This window comes from Stegostoma tigrinum, chromosome 1 (genome assembly GCF_030684315.1).
Source record: "Stegostoma tigrinum isolate sSteTig4 chromosome 1, sSteTig4.hap1, whole genome shotgun sequence".
NCBI lineage: Eukaryota > Metazoa > Chordata > Chondrichthyes > Orectolobiformes > Stegostomatidae > Stegostoma > Stegostoma tigrinum.
The window spans coordinates 54313203-54333274 of NC_081354.1; the positions used below are offsets into that span (position 1 = coordinate 54313203).

At 40.7% G+C, this 20072-nt stretch overlaps 1 protein-coding gene across 3 annotated transcripts in view; it reads left to right on the forward strand.

Moving 5' to 3' along the window:
• The window catches only part of cfi (complement factor I), a 62332-nt gene extending 46630 nt beyond the window's left edge, over nucleotides 1-15702 (forward strand). For all 3 annotated transcript variants that reach the window (XM_048527930.2, XM_048528020.2, XM_048528107.2), the window contains 3 exons: nucleotides 2892-3175; nucleotides 6238-6336; nucleotides 15236-15702. In XM_048527930.2, the coding sequence (XP_048383887.2) occupies nucleotides 2892-3175; nucleotides 6238-6336; nucleotides 15236-15453 (601 nt within the window). In that variant the 3' untranslated portion in view covers nucleotides 15454-15702. The remainder of the gene's footprint in view (nucleotides 1-2891; nucleotides 3176-6237; nucleotides 6337-15235) is intronic.
• Nucleotides 15703-20072: the final 4370 nt, after the last annotated feature.

A 20072-nucleotide genomic window follows, 5' to 3' on the forward strand; every position in this document is an offset into this window, starting at 1 on the left:
TTCTACTCTCGCTATGATAATATAAACTTTATAACTTTAATGGATTGAAAAAATCAGCAATTCCTCTTTCTAAAATAAACTGTTTCTCAAGATGAAAAGGACAAGGAGGAGTTGTTATGTAAAGGAATTAAAAGCAACATGTGAATTAACCATCTCTGGGAAGAAACAACACAATTAATCTGTTTCCTGAGATAGAGAAACTGCTTGATAACCTTCTGCCTCATGACAAATGGCTATTAAATCTGCATGCAGAACAACGTTTCTGACTTAAATGAAAATCTGTGTTTTTAACAGACAGCTAACCTGAGTGTAACAAGGAATAGGTGAGCTGCTTCTGATAAGAAGGCAAGCTGCAGACTTGAGGTCTCCAGGAACGTATCAATTTGGAGATAAAAGAATCTATTGAATCATTAATAATGTCACATAATAAACTTGAAAGAGAGAAAACTGTGTAGGAATCCAACACCAGAACAATTCAGCAGCAGAACGGTGAAGAACAACACATGAGGGTGGACAATTGAACAAGTCACTGGAGGAGGACGCTCTGCAAATATCACCATCCTCAAAGAAGGGAGAGCCCAGCACATCAGTGCAAAAGATAAAGCTGAAGCATTCACAGCAATCTTCAGCCAGAAGTATCGAGTGCTTGATCCTCCCAGCATTATAAATTCCAGTCTTCAGTCAACTCTATTCACTCCATGTGATACAAGAAATGACTGGAAGCACCAGATTCTGCAAAGCTATGGACACACAGAAACAGACACTGTTGGTGGAATCCTAGCTAGATTCCATCATTAATCGGGTAATAGCCAAGTTGAATTTTGAGATTTAATTTACTTACTTCAGGGGTCTTATTTTGGTTGCTACATGCAAGAAAGTTCAAATCGTTGTTTTGGTACTTGGCTGCCTGTGAGATTTCTGAATAAGTAGCCAAATTAAATGTAACTTGTGGTAAGTTTACCCACAACACCTCCCGCCGCACAAATCAACAATTACTTCAAAATGAAAAGTCAGTTCCTTAATATCTGAGAACCAGTAATTACTCCATGTCTTTTGGCATAAAAGATTTACTTCTAAACATAAGGCATTAAGAATTCAGCAATAGTAATTTAGCCACAGAAATGCTGGGTGAAATTTATTGACACCCTTGTCAGTGGCAGGTTTGAACTGTGGGAGGTGGGTGGAATCATTTAATCAGGCTGCAAGGTTTGGGAGGGCAATTTCTAGTCCACCCCTGCCTGGCTAATTCCAGGGTGGGAAGACTCATGGATAACTTCAGATGCTAATTGAAGTCCTAAGTGTGTTATTAAGGGCCTCGTCTTGTCACGGCTCGTGTCCAACTAGTGGCCAGCAGGGGAACTGCATTTCAGCAAGCCTAAACAGCAAACTAGGTGCTCCAGGGTAGAGGGTGGTGTTGGGGCGCTTATGTCAGAACTGGAAACCTAGCATAGGGCCCATTGACAGGTACTGCCTTGTGCTTCCTTCTCAATCTCCCAAATATCTAGTTAGTGATACCCTTCCTCCAATCTCCATCTGCAATCAGTTGTGTTCTGGATCCTGCTGTGGTCCCACACCTCTGGTGGTGAATTACCAATACCTGCCACTTTCCCCACTAGTGTTGAATGGCAATAGAGAGCTGTCAGGATGTGAAATCCCTGGGAAGACCCACTGCTGGCCAAATTCTGGAGGGCCTTCACCAACAGAGGTGCCTGGTTTTTCCAGCTAGCAGGTAAGACCTCGATTTGTCGATATTAAATTCCACACTCCGTTTTGGAATTATTCCAAGCCCCATACATTATCATCCCACATAAAGAAAATTACTAGTTGTTCTACTTCTAGTTTGTGTGTGTCCAATTTTCTCCAAACAATTGTGTAAACCATAGTTTTCCAGCATCAATTTACTTGGAATACTGCGTCCAGTTCTGGGCGCCCTATTATAGGAAAGATGTGGATGCTTTGGAGAGGGTTCAGAGGAGGTTTACCAGGATGCTGCCTGGACTGGAGGGCTTATCTTATGAAGAGAGGTTGACTGAGCTCGGTCTCTTTTCATTGGAGAAAAGGAGGAGGAGAGGGGACCTAATTGAGGTATACAAGATAATGAGAGGCATAGATAGAGTCGATAGCCAGAGACTATTTCCCAGGGCAGAAATGGCTAGCACGAGGGGTCATAGTTTTAAGCTGGTTGGTGGAAAGTATAGAGGGGATGTCAGAGGCAGGTTCTTTACGCAGAGAGTTGTGAGAGCATGGAATGCGTTGCCAGCAGCAGTTGTGGAAGCAAGGTCATTGGGGTCATTTAAGAGACTGCTGGACATGCATATGGTCACAGAAATTTGAGGGTGCATCCATGAGGATCAATGGTCGGCACAACATTGTGGGCTGAAGGGCCTGTTCTGTGCTGTACTGTTCTATGTTCTATGTTCTAATACTAGTTAATTGGTTTGTTAGTTGCATAAGAAAATGAAAGAGTCATTGTTGTAAGTGCAATGTGGTTGTCACTAATTGAATCTGCTTTTTATAGAACTATAGGGTAAAATATGTTTGTTTTGCATTAATCCTGGAGGTGCTAAGCAGGTCTATGCCAATTCCCCAGGGGCAGACATTGCCATACGACACTACCTGCCTGACTCGCACAGCTTCATTGATATCATTGAAGAATGTCAAAAGGACAGAACTGGCAGAAACTAGGGGCTCCGTCTGCCTCAGGGCATCAACATAAATCTCACTAAATGAACAGACTTCTCCCCATATAATTTCCATGTGATTTGTCAATGAAAAGTAAGCTACGCCACAAATACCACTTACATTTTCATGATCTCTGCTACAACGTCTGAAAAATAATTGAAATACTTTGCAGAAATTATTTTTATTCATTTCTTTTGTCCTTATTCCAGGCTTTACCACATGTCTGACTATGTAGTGAGGATTGCGAAGTACAACAAAAGAGATGTTGCAGATAATGAAGAAATTTTACCAGTTGAGAAAATCGTTATCCATCATGACTACCAACCTAAAACGTACCAAAATGATATTGCCTTGATAAAAGTGGTGCACATTTTTTCTGAAAAGGAATGCATTCCACTGAGTCACGACGTCCTACCGGTCTGTGTCCCATGGTCTGAGTATCTATTCAGACCCGAGAAGTCTTGCGTAATATCTGGTTGGGGTTCCGCACTAGGTAAACTCACCATTACAGAGTTGTGTGATAAGAGTATTCTATCCTAAGATTTTGCTTTTAAAGTTAACATTATAACAGTGCAATGGCTTTAAACTTGGATCTAAAGTTCCAGTTCTGACAAAAAGTAACTCACTTACATTTTTGAAGTTATAGTTGAGAAATTTATTTTCTCCTAATTCTTCTGTTTTCCCTTATGTACTTTGGGAAAATGTTGCCTTCTTTTCAAACCCTAGCAGGAATTATTCTGTATTGTGTCTCAAAATGTGTATTAATGAGACTGAGTGCCCTGAGAGCTGTGGGCTGTTACATGCAGCTCCAATACTCCTCATTCCAGGTGAAAGTTTTGATGCTGCTCAATCCACTAACAAGTGCAATAAATTGAAGCTTTTCAGGCCATTTTGCCAGCATTGAGAAACTATTGTCCTTTATATTTAAAAGCCCAAAGCTTAAGAGAAAAATATTATTTCAGAGGTGGGTTCATGATTTTTGTTAATTGTGGGATTCTTTGTCCCTCTTTCCACTGGGTCCTATTATCATTTCTATGCCTTTATTTTGAGCCATCCAGCATGCAGTCTCTAAACATAGCAGTATGGAAACACCTACATATATGAACACAGACACATGTTAATCAGCACACATATCTACTGTACACACACATGTATATGCAAGTATACAGACACCAAACCTGACTACTTACCTGAACCCCTCTTTCCCACATTTCTCTAGTCCCATTTCCTCTTTGGGATGATTTTCTCAATAAATACTGAGGAAACAGTGAGCCTCAAGTGAACATCCTAAGAATCCAGTGCAAACAGATTAGTAGGAGGACTTAAATATTCCCTTTTACAAATTACCAATAATGTCCTCCCAAGTACAAGCGAAGCAGATTTTAAAAACGTATTCAGAAATTGGAATTTTAGAAATAACTAAATCATGGCAGCCTCTGTCTCTCTCATGTGTAGAACACAACCTTTTGCACGGATACTACAGATTTAACTTTGTAAAGTATTTCTAGGTGTTTCATGGGAACAATAACAAACAATTTTGACACATAAAGAGATATCAGGCCAGGTAACTCAATATTTGGTAAAGGTGTAAGGTTTCAAGGAACTTCTGAAAAGAGAGAAAAATAGTGAGGCAGGTTTAAGAAGAGAATTGCAGAATTTAGGATCTGGGCAATGAAGTCATGCCTGCCAATGATGAAGTGAATTTTAGGAATGCAGAGATCTTTGGAGTGTAATAGGACATAAGAAACTTACGAGATAGGTAGGGACAGGGCCAAAGAAGGATTTGAAAATAAACATAAGAATTTTAAAATTGAAGCATTGTTAGAACAAGAACAACGTGGGTTAGCAATCACTGGCATGATGGGTTAACTGGACTTGATGTGAGTATGTTGTAGAAATTCCAAGTTATAGAATCATAAGAGTCAGCTAACGTGGAAACTTGTCCACACCAAACCAGTTTCGTAAACCGAACTGTTCCCATTTGCCTGTATTTGGCCCATATGTTTTTCCTGTCCATGTGCCTGTGCAAGTATCTTTTAATGTTGTGATTGTAGCAACCTCTACCACTTCCTCTGGCACCTCATTCCATATACATGCCACCCTCTGTGTGAAAAAGTTGCCCCTCAGGTCCTTTTAGATCTTTCCACTCTGCTCTTAAAAACTGTGTCCTCTAGTTTTGGACACTGCCAGACCGGAGATAAAAAATCTTGGCTATTCACCTTAACTGTGCACTTCACAATTTTATAAACCTCTATAATGTCATCCCTCAACCTCCTAGGCTCCAGGGATAAAAGTCCCAGTCTATCCAGTCTCTCCTTACAAATTAAACATTCCAGTCTTGGTATGTAGAGGAGGAACTGCAGATGCTGAAGAATCCGAGATAGCAAGGCATAGAGCTGGATGAACACAGCAGGCCCAGCAGCATCTTAGGAGCAGGAAAGCTGATGTTTCGGGCCTAGACCCTTCATCAGAAATGGAGGAGGGGAAGAGGGTTCTGAAATAAATAGGGAGAGGGGGGAGGTGAATCGAAAATCAATAGAGGAGGAGTTAGGTGGAGAAGACACAGACAGGTCAAAGAGGCAGGGATGGAGCCAGTAAAGGTGAGTGTAGGTGGGGAGGTAGGGAGGAGATGGTCAGTCCAGGCAGGATGGACAGGTCAAGGGGGCGGGATGAGGTTAGTAGGTAGGAGATGGGGGTGCGGCTTGAGGTGGGAGGAGGGGATAGGTGAGAGGAGGAACAGGTTAGGGAGGTGGGGACAAGCTGGGCTGGTTTTGGGATGTGGAAGGGGGAGGGGAAATTTTGAGTAAATCTTTTTGCACATTTTTCAGCTAAATAACATTCTTCTTATAGCAGGGCGACCAGAATTGTATGCAATACTTCAAATGTGGCCTTTCCAATGTCTTGTACAGCTGTAATGTGACCTCTCAGCTCCTAAGCTCAATTTTTGGATGAGCTCAAATATATGAATGGTACAGAATGGAAATTTGCAAGGGTAGCATTGAAATAGTTAAATCTAGAGATAACACGGGCGCAGATAAAGGTCTTAGTATCCTATGAGTTAATGAGATGGGCAAAGTTATGGAAGTTGAATCAAATAAAAGTTTGAAGTTGAAGAGGTGAAAAGAGTCAGGATCTCAGCTCAGGCTCAAAAATGCCAGGGTTGCAGTGGTCCAGTTCATTCTTCACTGGTGACCTCGCAAAAAGATTCCAACATGAAACAGATAAAACAAATATTTGCTAGGTTTCTTCCAATATTGGATTGTAACTAACTATTGTTGATTTGATGATTTCCATTTGGATGATTGTGGGAAAGTTGTCTTTAGGGAAATCCTAACAATTTTAAATGCATCTGTAAGAATCTGAATTGTATGGAAAATGAATAAAATCGATTAGATGAGTCTTTAAAATTATACTAAACTCATTTTAACGGGGATTACTCATGGGTTCGATTCCAGGGATTAATTTAATCAATTTTGCTGCACAAATGACAGTGTTAAATAGCTGGAGTTTCATTCATGTGTGCTGTGTCACTCACTTGAGTTCTTGTATTTTTAGGGGACAGAGTAAGCATCCTACGTTGGGCTGAGCTCGATATATTTGGAAACTGTTCAGAGATTTACGAATCTGATTTTTATGCAGGAATGGAATGTGCAGGTAAAGTTAAATCCTTGATCTCAATAATGAAAAACTGGTTCTCTTTTTAAAAAATGCTTCAGCAACCCATAAGTCCTTATTGGAGACCCTGGGACAATAGGAGCCAAGGGGTACTAGGTGAGATCTGGATCTAATTTGTTTCAGCGTCATTGATGGATGCCCATAATGTCACTGATGTGAGGATTGTTTACATGTTGAAACCGCTTCCTTCACTAATGGAATCCACCGAATGCAATCTTTTGAGATCCCTGCTGCTTCTATTGCCTTTTATTTCTGTCATTTTACATCAGCCCAATGGATGTTTAAGTTGCATGTCGAGACCACATCCCGGCTAAAGTGAAGCCCACACTATAATTTCTTTACGGCAGTAAATGACAAAGGCAATAGCTGTCAGAAAGTTACTGGCCTGCTTAGACATGTGCTGGACTAAAAACCTTTTCACTGCTCTCCCATCTCGTCCATAAGAACATAAACCTTCCTGGTACCCACTTCAGAAAACACCACTGTTACAAACAACTTCTTTATATTTTTATCATATTTTTCAGTTGCAGAAGAAACATTAGCCTGGGTGACTGAGGGAACATTTTATTTTTTGTCTAAAACTGCCAAGACATTGTTGGACTATAATATTTGATTTTCTGAGGCTTGATTTTGAGCAATTTAGTGTGAGATTATTAAACAGAAGCATTGTATCGCATAGTCACTCTTTACCACATCTGTTCAACTTTGTGCAGGAATAGAGACCAATGGCCGTAAACCCAGGACCAGGTACAACTTCCATTCTTGAATGCAATCCTGAATTCCCATGTTAGATCTCCTGATGTTTATTCTCTGGTTTGCCAATATAAAATATTGGGCAGGTTTTCATGGATGCCTAGACTATCACCTTGCCTGTTTCTTGAGCCCAAGTTGATGAAAGGCAAAAAGTGGTATCTATGTACGTTGAGGGCACCCAGCCTCCCCCAACTTTAGCCCCATTTGTTCCTTGCAGCTTGCCCAATCAGCAGTCCCAACCTCTTACACCCACCTTTTAAGGACGTTCAATTACTCTCTGCTCAATAAGGCCTGAATTAGCCGACTCAGGTGTTCATCTTCTCAACTTCAAGAACTAGCTTGCTCCCCTGGAAGTATTCATTAGGGAATTCTGGTGCTGCTGGGACTTCCAGAGTTGCTGACTAAACATTAATCAGCAGTTCTTGAGAGTTGGACTTCCTGCCACTGAAGGCAAGAGGTCCCACTCTTGCCTTACTCAGTCTCCCAACAGTGTATCCTGATTGTAGATGGTTGGGGAGGGCTTCGCTCTGGCATGGCAACCAATGATCATCTGGGAGTGTAGTGGTCACAATAAGCAGTCCACCCACCCTCCCCCTCCCGTTAAAATACAACCTAATTGTTAAGGAAAGCAATATGAGGGAGGCATTTAATATAGCTAGGTAACGAACAATATATGGAGATAACAAGGTGTAGAGCTGGATGAACACAGTGGGCCAAGCTGCATCTTAGGAACAGGAAAGCTGAAGTTTCAGGCCTAGACCCTTCATCTTGTTTTCATGATATACTTACTGGGAGCTTTGAATAGCTATAATATTCTGCTGAATAACTATGTCTTTTGTTCGTGCTTCATCAAAAATTAAGTGTTCCATTAATTTTTTCGTCTTAAGTTTTAGACTCCAATTTTACCTCTTCACATTCCATAGAGATAGAAAGGAATTTTCCATAAACAGTCGCTCTCTGTTTGTGCAAGATGATGAAAGTGTGGGCTTTTGTGGGGCAGTGGTAGCATCCTACCTGCTAGCCAGGAAACCGGATTTCAAATCTCACGCTGCAGAAATGTATCATAACATGGCTAAAAATATCCATGTGAATGAGGAGGCCAAATGCAGAGTTTACATGACCATCACCAAAGCACATTAAGAATCTCACCCACACCAGCACTTTACTTACAAATGGGCAGAATCTTATGCCCTCTTCATGCCATGTTTGGCTGCAGGGAGGATTTGACCAAGCACAGCCCCAGTGGGGACCCCTGCTGCCTGGCTGCCTCCACCCTGATTAGGTTCATGGCAGAAAAGGCCCACAAATGGCCTGTTGTCAATTGACTCCCTTAAGCAAGCAATTAAAGGTCAACTTAAAAGCTTCATCTCCCCTCCATTGCGATGAAAAAGAGTGATGAATAGGAGCTGGGTAGTCATGTGGGGAGTGAATGCAGAACATGACAAGGGAGATCCCCTCTTGCTAAAAATGTTTCTATGCCTGATTGAGCAGCCCAGCACTGCTACTGAGAGCCACAACCTGTCATCGCTGCTAATACTCTCAATGCTCCTGACTGCTATCATACACGTTTGGCCTGGAATGTGGAAAAGGGTGAGTATTGGACTGGCAGCAGCAGTGACTGCCTCCTGGGTGGCATTGCCATTCAAGCTGTCAGTCAGGCTGGTTGTTTTTGAACAGAGGAACATTTGCTGATAGAGTCTTTGATCCCAGGGGCAGGGCCTGTCGAGGGCCTTAGATGAATAAGATGTGGCAGGCCTCACTGAAAAGAGACAACGCGTCGCTTCCACAGGCCAGTAGGGAATATTTTCATCACCTCCAACACGTTCAGCCCACAGAGATGAACAGAGTCCTTTTCCAGCAGTGTTTGCTGCATAAGTTATACTTAACACTTGAAACAATTCCCATGTTAGACCACGTGTTGGTCTAATCCTGAGATACACCTCCACTTCAAGTTCAGTAGTACTTAGCAACCCCATTCCCCACCCTAGACGCCAACCTCCCCTTCAAATTCCAAATTCTCTTCTCAATGGTTGTTGTAGGCTGCCTTTTGGAGCATTTAGCAATTGACATTGCATTGATATATCAGCAAGAAAGTATCAGATTTCTCATCTGTAGGAGCAGTCCATGTATTTTCTCTGTGGACGTAAGCTTATCAGGCTCTTACACGTCTACTACTTTAGAGCAATTTTAAAAACGTAAGCTTGTATCCATGCACGCATGCCTTTTCTTCGTTAAAATAAAATCAATTGGAGGGACAGGAAGGAATTCCAGTCTCTGCATGAATTAAAACTTTGGACCGTAACCAGCAATTAATTCTGGTCCAGAAACAGAAATTCCTGGCAAAACTCAGTGGATCTGGAAGCATCTGTAGGGAGTATACAGTTAACATGTCCAATCTGGTGACTATCAGAACTGTTAGCAGCCTGGGAAATGTGATATTTATGCTGAAGATGAGGTTGAGGATCTAGGGAAGGTGAGCAAATAGGTGGAGATGGAATCCAGAAAGAGTTATGAAAGGGGGAAGTAAACAAGTAGATTACAGATAGTAGGCCAGGATGGAAGAAAAGCTGAATAAGTGATAAGAATTAAGAGTAGGAGAAAATGGGTGAAAATGTACTGAAAGCAACCCATGTCATAACTGGACTGGGTGTGGGTTAGTGAAAACATGAAAGAATGGAATCAGCCTGTAAAATTATTGAACTTTATGTTGATTCCGAGAGTCTGCAGGGTACCTAAGTGGAAAATGAGACGTTTTATAAAGCTTGTGCTGAGGCTCACTGGAACACTGCAGCAGGCCTGTGAAAGAAAGTTGCAATGGGAGAGAGATTCCCTGAGGTTGGTCCGGAGGGAGGAGGGTAACTTCTTCAGGTTAGGCATCCCTGGAAGAGGCTTCGCAGTGAGGTTAAAATAGTATCAGAGAAAATGGGAACTGCAGATGCTGGAGAATTCCAAGATAATAAAATGTGAGGCTGGATGAACACAGCAGGCCAAGCAGCATCTCAGGAGCACAAAAGCTGACGTTTCGGGCCTAGACCCTTCATCAGAGAGTGGGAACACGGTGGTATGTTGAAGTGGCAGGCAACTGGAAGCTCAAGGTCATTTTTGCAGACAGCATAAGTGTTTTGGTTAATTCTGGTTGGTGCTTAAATTCCTGGAAGCTGTCACAGTGTCAGGAAGTCCACCATATCATGACATTTCATCATACAGCAACAAATATTGAGGTGGGTCTTTGAAGATTCAGTCCATCTTGTTGATAATGGCACATTAACAGGGTTAAAGTGGGTTGATATCCGTGAGCACTACAGAACAGACTGTCAGGGGTGTTAAAGACTGATGTGTTATTACATGCTGCACAGCACTGTTCGTCCAAGAGGTCTTCCAATCTCAGAGAATGAAAGGGAAGGAGGCGAAGTGTGTTTAGGGTGTTCTGTGAAGAATTCTCTACAATCCTTGTTTGCCGCTGCATAGGGTTCAGGGTACGTGGTACAGCTAATTAACACAGGTGTTGCAGTTATAATTAACATGTTCTCTTGAGGGCCCCCACCAAAAACAACAGAAAAAACAGATCTTGAATCACAATCATATTGGAATCCATTACTGACTGAATGCAGACAATCTCTTCACTGAGATTGCATATGGGCTCTGGTTTGCTGACAAGATATTAATATGAGATTTACTCACCACTCCTGAATTATCAAAGTGATCTTTAATAAATTTGAACATTAGTTATCGTTTCACTTTCATAAATTGTTACATGTCATCCTCCATCTTAGATTAGAATAAATCAGAATGACTTTGATTAGTTGTTCCCTGTCCTTTCTGGGCAGTACCGGAGATCGATGCCTCGTCTTTTATAATCCCATACACAGTGGTCTCATCTTCATCAGTAATAATAGGAATAAGTCATAAATCACATGACACCAGGTTATAGTGCAACAGGATTGTTTGAAAACACAAGCTTTCGGAGCTTCACTCCTTCAGGTGTTAGTAAGAGAGGTAGTATCAGACACAGAATTTATAAGTAAAAAGGTCAAAGGACTACACTACTGATGAGGTTGTATTAAACAAACCTAAGATGCTGTTATATCTTTAATCAGTTAGAAGGATTTAATTGATTCAAATGTATATGTAAATCCCAAAATTCCTTTCAAGTCACTGTCCTTAGAGAACTAAAGGTTTATTAGTGTAAAGAAGAGGTGACATTTTAGGTCAGACATTGCATGTTAGGTGTCAGAAAGCAAGAACTGCAGATCCTGGAGTCAGAGATAACGCAGCATAGAGCTGGGGGAACACAGCAGGCCAGGCAGCATTAGAGGAGTAGAAAAGTTGACGTTTCAGTTTGGGACCCTTCCTCAGAAAGTTGAAATGTCAATGTCAATGAAACGTCAACTTTTCTGCTCCCCTGATGCTTCCTGGCCTGCTATGTTCCTCTAGCTCCACACTGTGTTAACTATGTTAGGTGTGAGGCCTTGTTTAGAATCTCTACATGTTTTGGTTTTGGAGTCAGACTGGTTTTATTTCCAAAATAGGAATTTATAAAACACCACATTGACTGACTGTCTATAAATTGTGTGCTTTTTGTACAAAATAGAATGTATCTGCAAATATAAATTCACCCCATTCACATTCATGTGCGTGTGTGTGAGTGAGCAAGAGACAGTGTGTGTGGTTGGGGGTGGAAGAGAGAGAGGAGAGAGAGGAGAGAGAGAAAGAAATAGAAATTGAGAGGGAGATTGTGTGTGTACATTCGTGTGAGACGGCAGGTATGTATGTGGGAGAGTGTGTGTGTGGGAGAGAGAGAGAGAATGTGTGTGTAAATGTGTGTGGGAGAGAGAGTGTGTGTGTGTGGGAGACAGAGAGAGAGAGAGTGTGTGTGTGTGTGTGTCTGTATGTGAGGGAGAGACAGTGTGTGTATGAGAGGATTTGTGTGAGGGCATGTGTGTGAGAGACACACACAGACACCGATCCTTTCTCATACATACACAAACACACTCTCTCTCTCCCCCCCAAAACATACACTCTCTCTTCCTCATACACACACATGCACACACACACACAGGAATCTATAGGGTGAATTTATATTTGCAGATACATTCTATTTTGTTCAAAGAGCACACAATTTATAGACAGTCAGTCAATGTGGTGTTTTATAAATTCCTATTTTGGAAATAAAACCAGTCTGACTCCAAAACCAAAACACATAGATATTCTAAACAAGGCCTCACACCTAACATAGTTAACACAGTGTGGAGCTAGAGGAACACAGCGGACCAGGAAGCATTGGGGAGCAGAAAAGTTGACGTTTCATTGACATTGACATTTCAACTTTCTGAAGAAGGGTCCTGACCTGAAACGTCAACTTTCCTACTTCTCTAATGCTGCCTGGCCTCCTGTGTTCCCCCAGCTCCATGTTGCGTTATGTCTGACTCTAGCATCTGCAGTTCTTGCTTTCTGACACCTAACATGCAATGTCTGACCTAAAATGTCACCTCTTTGTTGCACTAACGAAACCTTTAGTTCTCTCAGGACAGTGACTTGAAAGGAATTTTGGGATTTACATATACATATAAATCGATTAAAACCTTCTAACTGCTTAAAGATTTAACAGCATCTTAGATTTGTTTAATACATCCACATCAGTTGGGTGATGCTTTGATCTTTTAATTATGAATTCTGTGTTCTGCGTGCTTCTTTCTCACTTCACCCAATGAAAGGGCTGTGTTCCAAAAGGTTGTATTTTCAAATAAATCTGTTGCACTATGTCCTGGTGTCATGTGATTGACTGTATTACTTAAAATATAGAATCTTCTGTAGAAAACCAGATATGGAATCAGGATGTTCGTTGTTAATGATCATCAGGAAAACAAATACTTGAACTGATGCCTGGAGACCCAATTACTTATCAGATATTGTCCTATTTATCCTGACACCCATGTCTTGAATGCTGCTGGTCAAGATCTGCATTTGAAGATGATGACTATTCATCACTATACCGTATTCCACGGGATTGGGTTTTATGAAGCTGTTTGCTCCCAGGCTGTTTTGCTGAGTAGCCATCTCTGACGTTATATAAAGTGAAACATGGATTCTAGCATTGGCCCAGCCACCTGTTGTATATTTTTGGAGGGGTTACCTTCCATACCTTATTTCCATACCTTTGTATAAGTTTGATTCTCTAGCCTCATCTATCTGTCTCTTCATTGCTACCTTCCTCATTGTCTAATTGCTCTTAAACTGACAGCTAAATTTACTTTTTATTTGGGGATATTTTTCCCCATTTTCAGTACCTACGATTCTGGCTGTGTGTTGTGTGGCACCTAGAGTCCACTCTTGATCTGCATTCCCATTAATAATTTTACTTGGACCTATGATTCTTGGTGCAGCTGAATTTCTAATGGATGGCTGTCTTGCTAAGGGTCCTGGCATTAGGTCAGTATTTCTCTCTGCCAATTCTTCACTCCCAGAAGATAAGGCCAAAAAATGCAATGAGCTTTGTGCTAGCAGCTGCTGTTCTAACATAACAGAGTGCATATGTCAGAATTTTGTTTTGAATCATCAATCTTAGCAGTCATTGTGTACAAATCAACAGTTCCCACACAGTCCTGACTGAGCGAAATGCTATTGGCTCAGTTATCCCCTCCTCTAGACAGGCGAATGCTCGTACAGCTACTTTGCATCTTCCTCTCATTGACTGTCAATTGATTTGGTTACTGATCTTTTATGATTTGTTGGCACCACCCCACTCCCCTCCCAGGCCCACATGCTCCCATCTCTTCAACTTCTATCATGTAGGTTGACACTGCAAAATTAAACAATTATCGTATTCCTTATTGGGCCTGATGAGACTTACCAGGGAAGCAGTGTAGTGGAACACATTTGCAGCCTGACTCTTCTACATGATAGTAGTAGAAAGTAGAGCTTGCTAAAGAAATACTGCAGGTCAGGCAGCATATGAAGAGAAAAATAAAGTTGCTGTGTCAGGTCCAGTATGACTTCTTTGGAACTCTAGTTCTGAAAAGTTATACTGGATTTGAAATGTTAACTTTCTTTCTCTTTCCACCGATGTTGCCAGACCTGCTGAGTTTCACCAGCACTTCCAGCCATTATTTGAGATTTCCATCATCCTCAATATTTCACCTTTATTTCAATGCCAACGCCTTTTATTTCCCCCAAGATGAATGGACTCCGTGCCTTCGAACAAGTTTACCTGAAAAGTAGGAGGGTAGGAGACCAGGGCAGGAAGCATGTTTGATAAGGTAAATTAATATAAATGTTTGTTTCTGGTCAGGATATTTATAACAAAGAGGGCACAATTTTAAAATTAGACAGAGGTCTTTTAGCTGTGAAATCAGGAAGCACTTTTTCACACAACTAAAAGTTTGGTTTTGTTTGAGGCAATTGAAATGATTAACACTGAGAATAAATTTGAGTTCACTAAGTGATTTAAAGGATATGGTGCAAAATTGCCCATGGACAGTATAAATATAGATCACATATGATATGATTGAATGATGGAAGAGATTTGTGGTTGTTTGTCTACTTCATGCTCTATGAATCTTCCATCTAAGGCCAGGAACTTTGTATGTGCTATCAGAATTTTTGGAAGTAAATCCTATTTTTTGTTTTAAACCTAAACTCTGAAAATGCATTTGGGACCTTTTAATTATGTTTGATATGTATGGTGGATCCTATAATCCTATATGAACTTCTACCTAAGCCCAATGGGAAAGTAGAGGAAATCTCTAGCGAAGAACTGAGGTCCAGTATAACTGAAATCATTGTGAAAAACCATGAGAAATCCTGCACAATTTCAAGACCACGGAAGTATACAGAACAGAAGGAGACCATCTGGCTGGCACAGTCGACTTCCCTTGCACTTATACTTTTCCCAATTTTTTTCAACTTAACACTGAATGCATGAATTAGCAGTGGTAATGTTTAATTCTGTATCAAATTCCTCCTGCAATTCTTAAAGTTATTGAACGTAGAGACATTCCTAATTTCAGCACTAAAAAAGATTTCAGCTACTTTTATCATTATTTAAAATGAAGGCGAATTTGAAGCCATATCAAGGATTCTTTCAAACTTGAAGATCTCTATCTAACATTCTTCTTTCCTTGGGCAGGAAAAATGGATGGAACAGTCGATGCATGCAAAGGTGATTCCGGGGGTCCATTAGTCTGTACTGATGAAAGAAATGAAGCCTACGTGTGGGGTTTAGTTAGCTGGGGTGAAGAATGTGGAAAATATGGACATCCTGGTGTCTATACAAAAGTGTCTCATTACTTTGAGTGGATTAGCAGTCATGTTGGTCGAGCTCTTATTAGTAAATACAATATCTGAATGATCAACATTTTCTTCATTCGCACCAAGAAATAAATCTACTGCAGAAAATGCGTATAATGTAACTCACATTTTCATTAGAAAGGTTTACAAATTATAACACGATAACTTCCAATGTTGAAATACAAATACCACCAATAATCCTGTGTTATCAGGAACCAAGTAAACAGAAATGATTTGGAATCGGAGGTGGATTTGACCTATTGCTTTGAAACTTCTTTCCAATTAATAAAGACATGTTAAATGACATCCAAACATCATTTCGTCAATTATTTTCCAAGTAATTGTCAGTATTATGTTTTCAATATTTCCAGTGTTAAAAAAGCTAAAGAAGGTGAAAAGTCACCAGATGGAGAGAAGAACGTTCGCCAAAGAAATCAAAGAGATTGTTGCATGAAAGATCACTAGGTTGAATCAAGAATAAGCTTAAGATAAAGATAAATAGCATAAAACATATTGCCTACTCCATCTGTAGCATGCTCCCACCTGTTTGGGGTGAACTTTGAACTGACATAAGAGCCTAGCCTTCAAGGGCTTTAATGCTTATATCAGCATATGTTTAAGTAGGCCATGAACGCTTCTGGGCTTCATGGACTTAAAGCGTGGGATCTCTCAGAGGACTGTGTGACTTTGAAACTTTCTGCCTCACAAAGCAGTGTAGACAATACGTTGAATATTTTTAAGATGGAGGTAGCTAGTTCCTTGTAAGGCAAGGACTCCAGAACTAGAAGCAACAGATTAAAAATTAAAGATTGTTCCACTTAATTCAGAGATTAGGAGAAATTTTTCTCTTGTACAGTCATGCATTTTTAGAATTTTCTTTCGCAGACAGCAGTGGAGGCTGGCTCATTTAAATACAGTTAAGCCTGAGTTAGACACATTCTTGATCTACAAAATATCTAGGCTTTTTGGACAAGTGGGAAAATGGAATTAAGGACACAATCAGATCTTACTGAATCTTGGACAGTTGGCTAGTTCTGTCCCTCATTCTCTGACTTTTGGGAAATGGTGAAGTCCTCTCATTGATGAAATTTTCTATCTCCCTCCGATGCGAGCTGAAAATGAGAATTATGAAACAGAAGTGAGAGTAAGGAGGAGAAGGAGAAAATGCCCGAAGAGAACAGATCAGGTCATGGTGTGATTTTTGAGCCAAACAGTAGGCAGAACACCTACACTTGGTTCGCAGTAAACAACTGCGCCTCCCAGTCGTGAACCATTTCAACTCCCCCTCCCATTCCTTAGACAACATGTCCATTTGGGCCTCCTGCAGTGCCATAATGATGCCACCCGTAGGTTGCAGGAACAGCAACTCATGTTCTGCTTGGGAACTCTGCAGCCCAATGGTATCAATGTGGATTTCACCAGCTGCAAAATCTCCCCTCCCCCCAATGCATCCCAAAACCAGCCCAGCTCGTCCCCGCCTGCCTAACCTGTTTTTCCTCTCACCTATCCCCTCCTCCCACCTCAAGCCGCACCTCCATTTCCTACCTACTAAACTCATCTCCCCCCTTGACCTGTCCGTCCTCCCCGGACTGACCTATCCCCTCCTTACCTCCCCACCCATACTCTCCTCTGCACCTATCTTCTCCTCTATCTATCTTCAGTCCGCCTCCCCCTCTCTCCCTATTTATTTCAGAATCCTCTCCCCATCCCCCTTTTCTGATGAAGGGTCTCGGCCTGAAACGTCAACTTTTGTGCTCCTAAGGTGCTGCTTGGCCTGCTGTGTTCATCCAGCCCCACACTTTGTTGTCTACAATCCTAGCCTGTTCAATTTTTCTTTCTAAGACAACCATCCAGTCTGGTATTAGTCTGGTAAATGTTCTATGAATGGTTTCCAATGAATTATCATCCTTCTTTAAATAGGGTGATCAATACTGAACACGTTACTCTCAATCTGTTGGATAGTGGGGTCCCTTAAAAATGGAGTTTTCTTGGTATTTACTGTGTGACATGAGATTTCATTTCACATCTATTTTAGCAGTAATTGGCTTTCTAAAATTCCAGTATGAGCAAACAACAGGAAAGAATTACAAGAAATATGTTGGTCACAATGCCCATTGAATGAGCACCTACAGTTTATCTGCTGCCAAACACATGCAAATATAAGTGTGCTGTTGGCGAAAATAACAGGTATTTATTCTTACAAAATGGGAAACTAGCCCTCAAATTAAGGAATCAAGGGGATAATGGTCATCCAATGACATAAAAGGTTGTTCCATGGCCATTGGCTGAAAGGGTTGAGACAACTGATTGACACAGTGTAAGTTACCCACCCCTGGAAAAGTAAGATAACAGTAAGTGCTCAGGCGCAGAGGGGAGTTCTTTTTAGGGAGTTTGCTTCAAACTGACCGTATTGCAGTTCATGTTGCGTAGTCCCAGAGAGCAGTCTTCATCAGGCAGAGGGAAGGCAGATCAAAAACTGAGGAGGAAGACCCAGGGAAGAGTTAGAAGCAGAACCAACCGAGATGCTAGCACAGCACTCGGCTTTAGTAGAAATAAGAGACAGGCCAGGTAATGTGGTTGTCGCACATCAGAATCAGATAGTATGGGGTTATGGTAAAGCAGTTTGAGCACATGACAAAAATGAAGACGAGATAGAGGAGGAGGAAAGGGAGACACAATTCCAAATGCTCATGTAAAGGTTCCAGAACTTACAAAGCAGCCTGGCAAACCCACTTTTAATTTGAAAAGGTTAAGCATTTTGACAGATGGATATGAGTATTAGAAGCTGAAACCATGTATGAAGTTCTTAGCGAGACAACTATTATAAAGGAATTTAAAAACTCAGCACCTTACATGTCATGAGTTTGAATGGAATTGAAAATGAGAGTCAAAGGAAGGCAAGTATCCAGGTAAAGTATGTATAGCTGGAAATTCCCCAAGGTCGCCTCCTCAGATCAGAAAGGAAGGGTACTGAGGGTGAAAGTGAAACTCAGAAGCCAAGTTCCTGCAAACTACGGGTGACATCATTGTAACAAGATGAGATACATTTACTAAGAATGCTGGAAGTTGAAAGGGAAACCCATGTGACTTATTGGAGTTCATAGGAATGAGTCCTAAAAGTAAACTATATGAAGGGTTATGCCATAAGGGAAAATAATTCATTTTTCTTCAGATGAAATATCTAAGTTGATAACATAATCAGGGCTATACGGGCTACTCAAACTCTGTTGCTGGAGAATAATTTAGTTTTCCCTCTAGAGAGTTCAATGAAAGCCAAAATGTTGATAAATGGGATGGTTGACAGTAGACAAAAACAAAATTTGCTAGAGAACCTCAACAGGTCTGATAGCATCTGTGGAGAGAAAGCAGAGTTAAGTTAGAGTCCACTGACCCCTCCTCAGTGTTCTGAAGGCAGTCTTTACCAGTGAGTACTGGACCTCTAGGTCTATTGCCAGTTAGTTTGGTAGGTGCTGACTATCTACTTGTCTCCAAGGAGAGCTGGATCGGTTCTTGACAGGGACAGAAATTCTATCGTATAGATTGCAAGTGTCTTTATGGATAAAACCCTAATGATATTCAAGAAAGAGCAGGTTGAGTTCTACTGGTCCCTTGGCTGACAATTATTCCCTAGATAATACCACCAAAAAAATAGATTTTTACTTAATTGTTGTTTGGGGGACTTTACTAATGCAAATTCGTTGTTATCTTTCTACAACACAATACTGATCTTCAAAAATACCTCATTGTTTCCAAAAATTATGTAATTAAACACCATGAGAAGAAATGTGTCAAAGACATGGAGTATAATCTAAATAGATGATAACACAGAAAGTAGAAAGGGGAACATTTGATTCAAAAGAACACAAATGCAGGAAAACCTTCAAAAGTTCAAAAGTCAACGCAAAAAGCCGGAAACTGAAAATCAAACCCCATTAATATCACAACATTTTTAGGGAACTAACTAATAAGCGGTTAGGAAACTGACTTATATGTTGATTGCATTTGCAAAAATAAGCAAATTGAATGTGTTATATCTTGAATTTCTCACAACGCAATGGTCAATAGAGCTTTTAATGTATTCTGATTGGGTAATTATGGCTCTTCATTCTTGTGTCTCTCTGCTACATTTTGTCTAGTTTAAAACATTGGCACAATTCTTTTTGACATGAGTCTAATTTACAAACCTTTAATCCAAATGAACTTTCATTAGATTCAGCTGCAGAATATTCACGACTTCACTATTCATCTATCTTGAATGAATAACCTATATTGTAACACCTATTGAATTCCAAAGGGCTCTAGAGATCAATAAGCAAATATCAAGCTGTGCACTTTCACAGCAGACTGGCTGTGAAATTGCAAATGTCTCTGGAGAGAATGGAAATAAAAACAGAGCAATTTCACAGCTGATCTTGGGAGTCCCGATATCTGAATTGCACATGGCAGCTGGGGAGATCAGTGATGATTTCAGAGCCTGAAAAAGCTGTGTTTGATTTTAAAGCTTGTAAAACATCTAAATCTTAAACCTTTTCTTGTACATCTATAATAGTGAGTAGGGTGAGGTTTTTTAATGTTTTACTGAGATCAGTGTCTTGATTGAATTTTAAAATGAAATTTAAGCATTAACTTATCCCAGAACAGTGTTTTGACCTGTAAGATTGTGCTAGTGCTAAAGG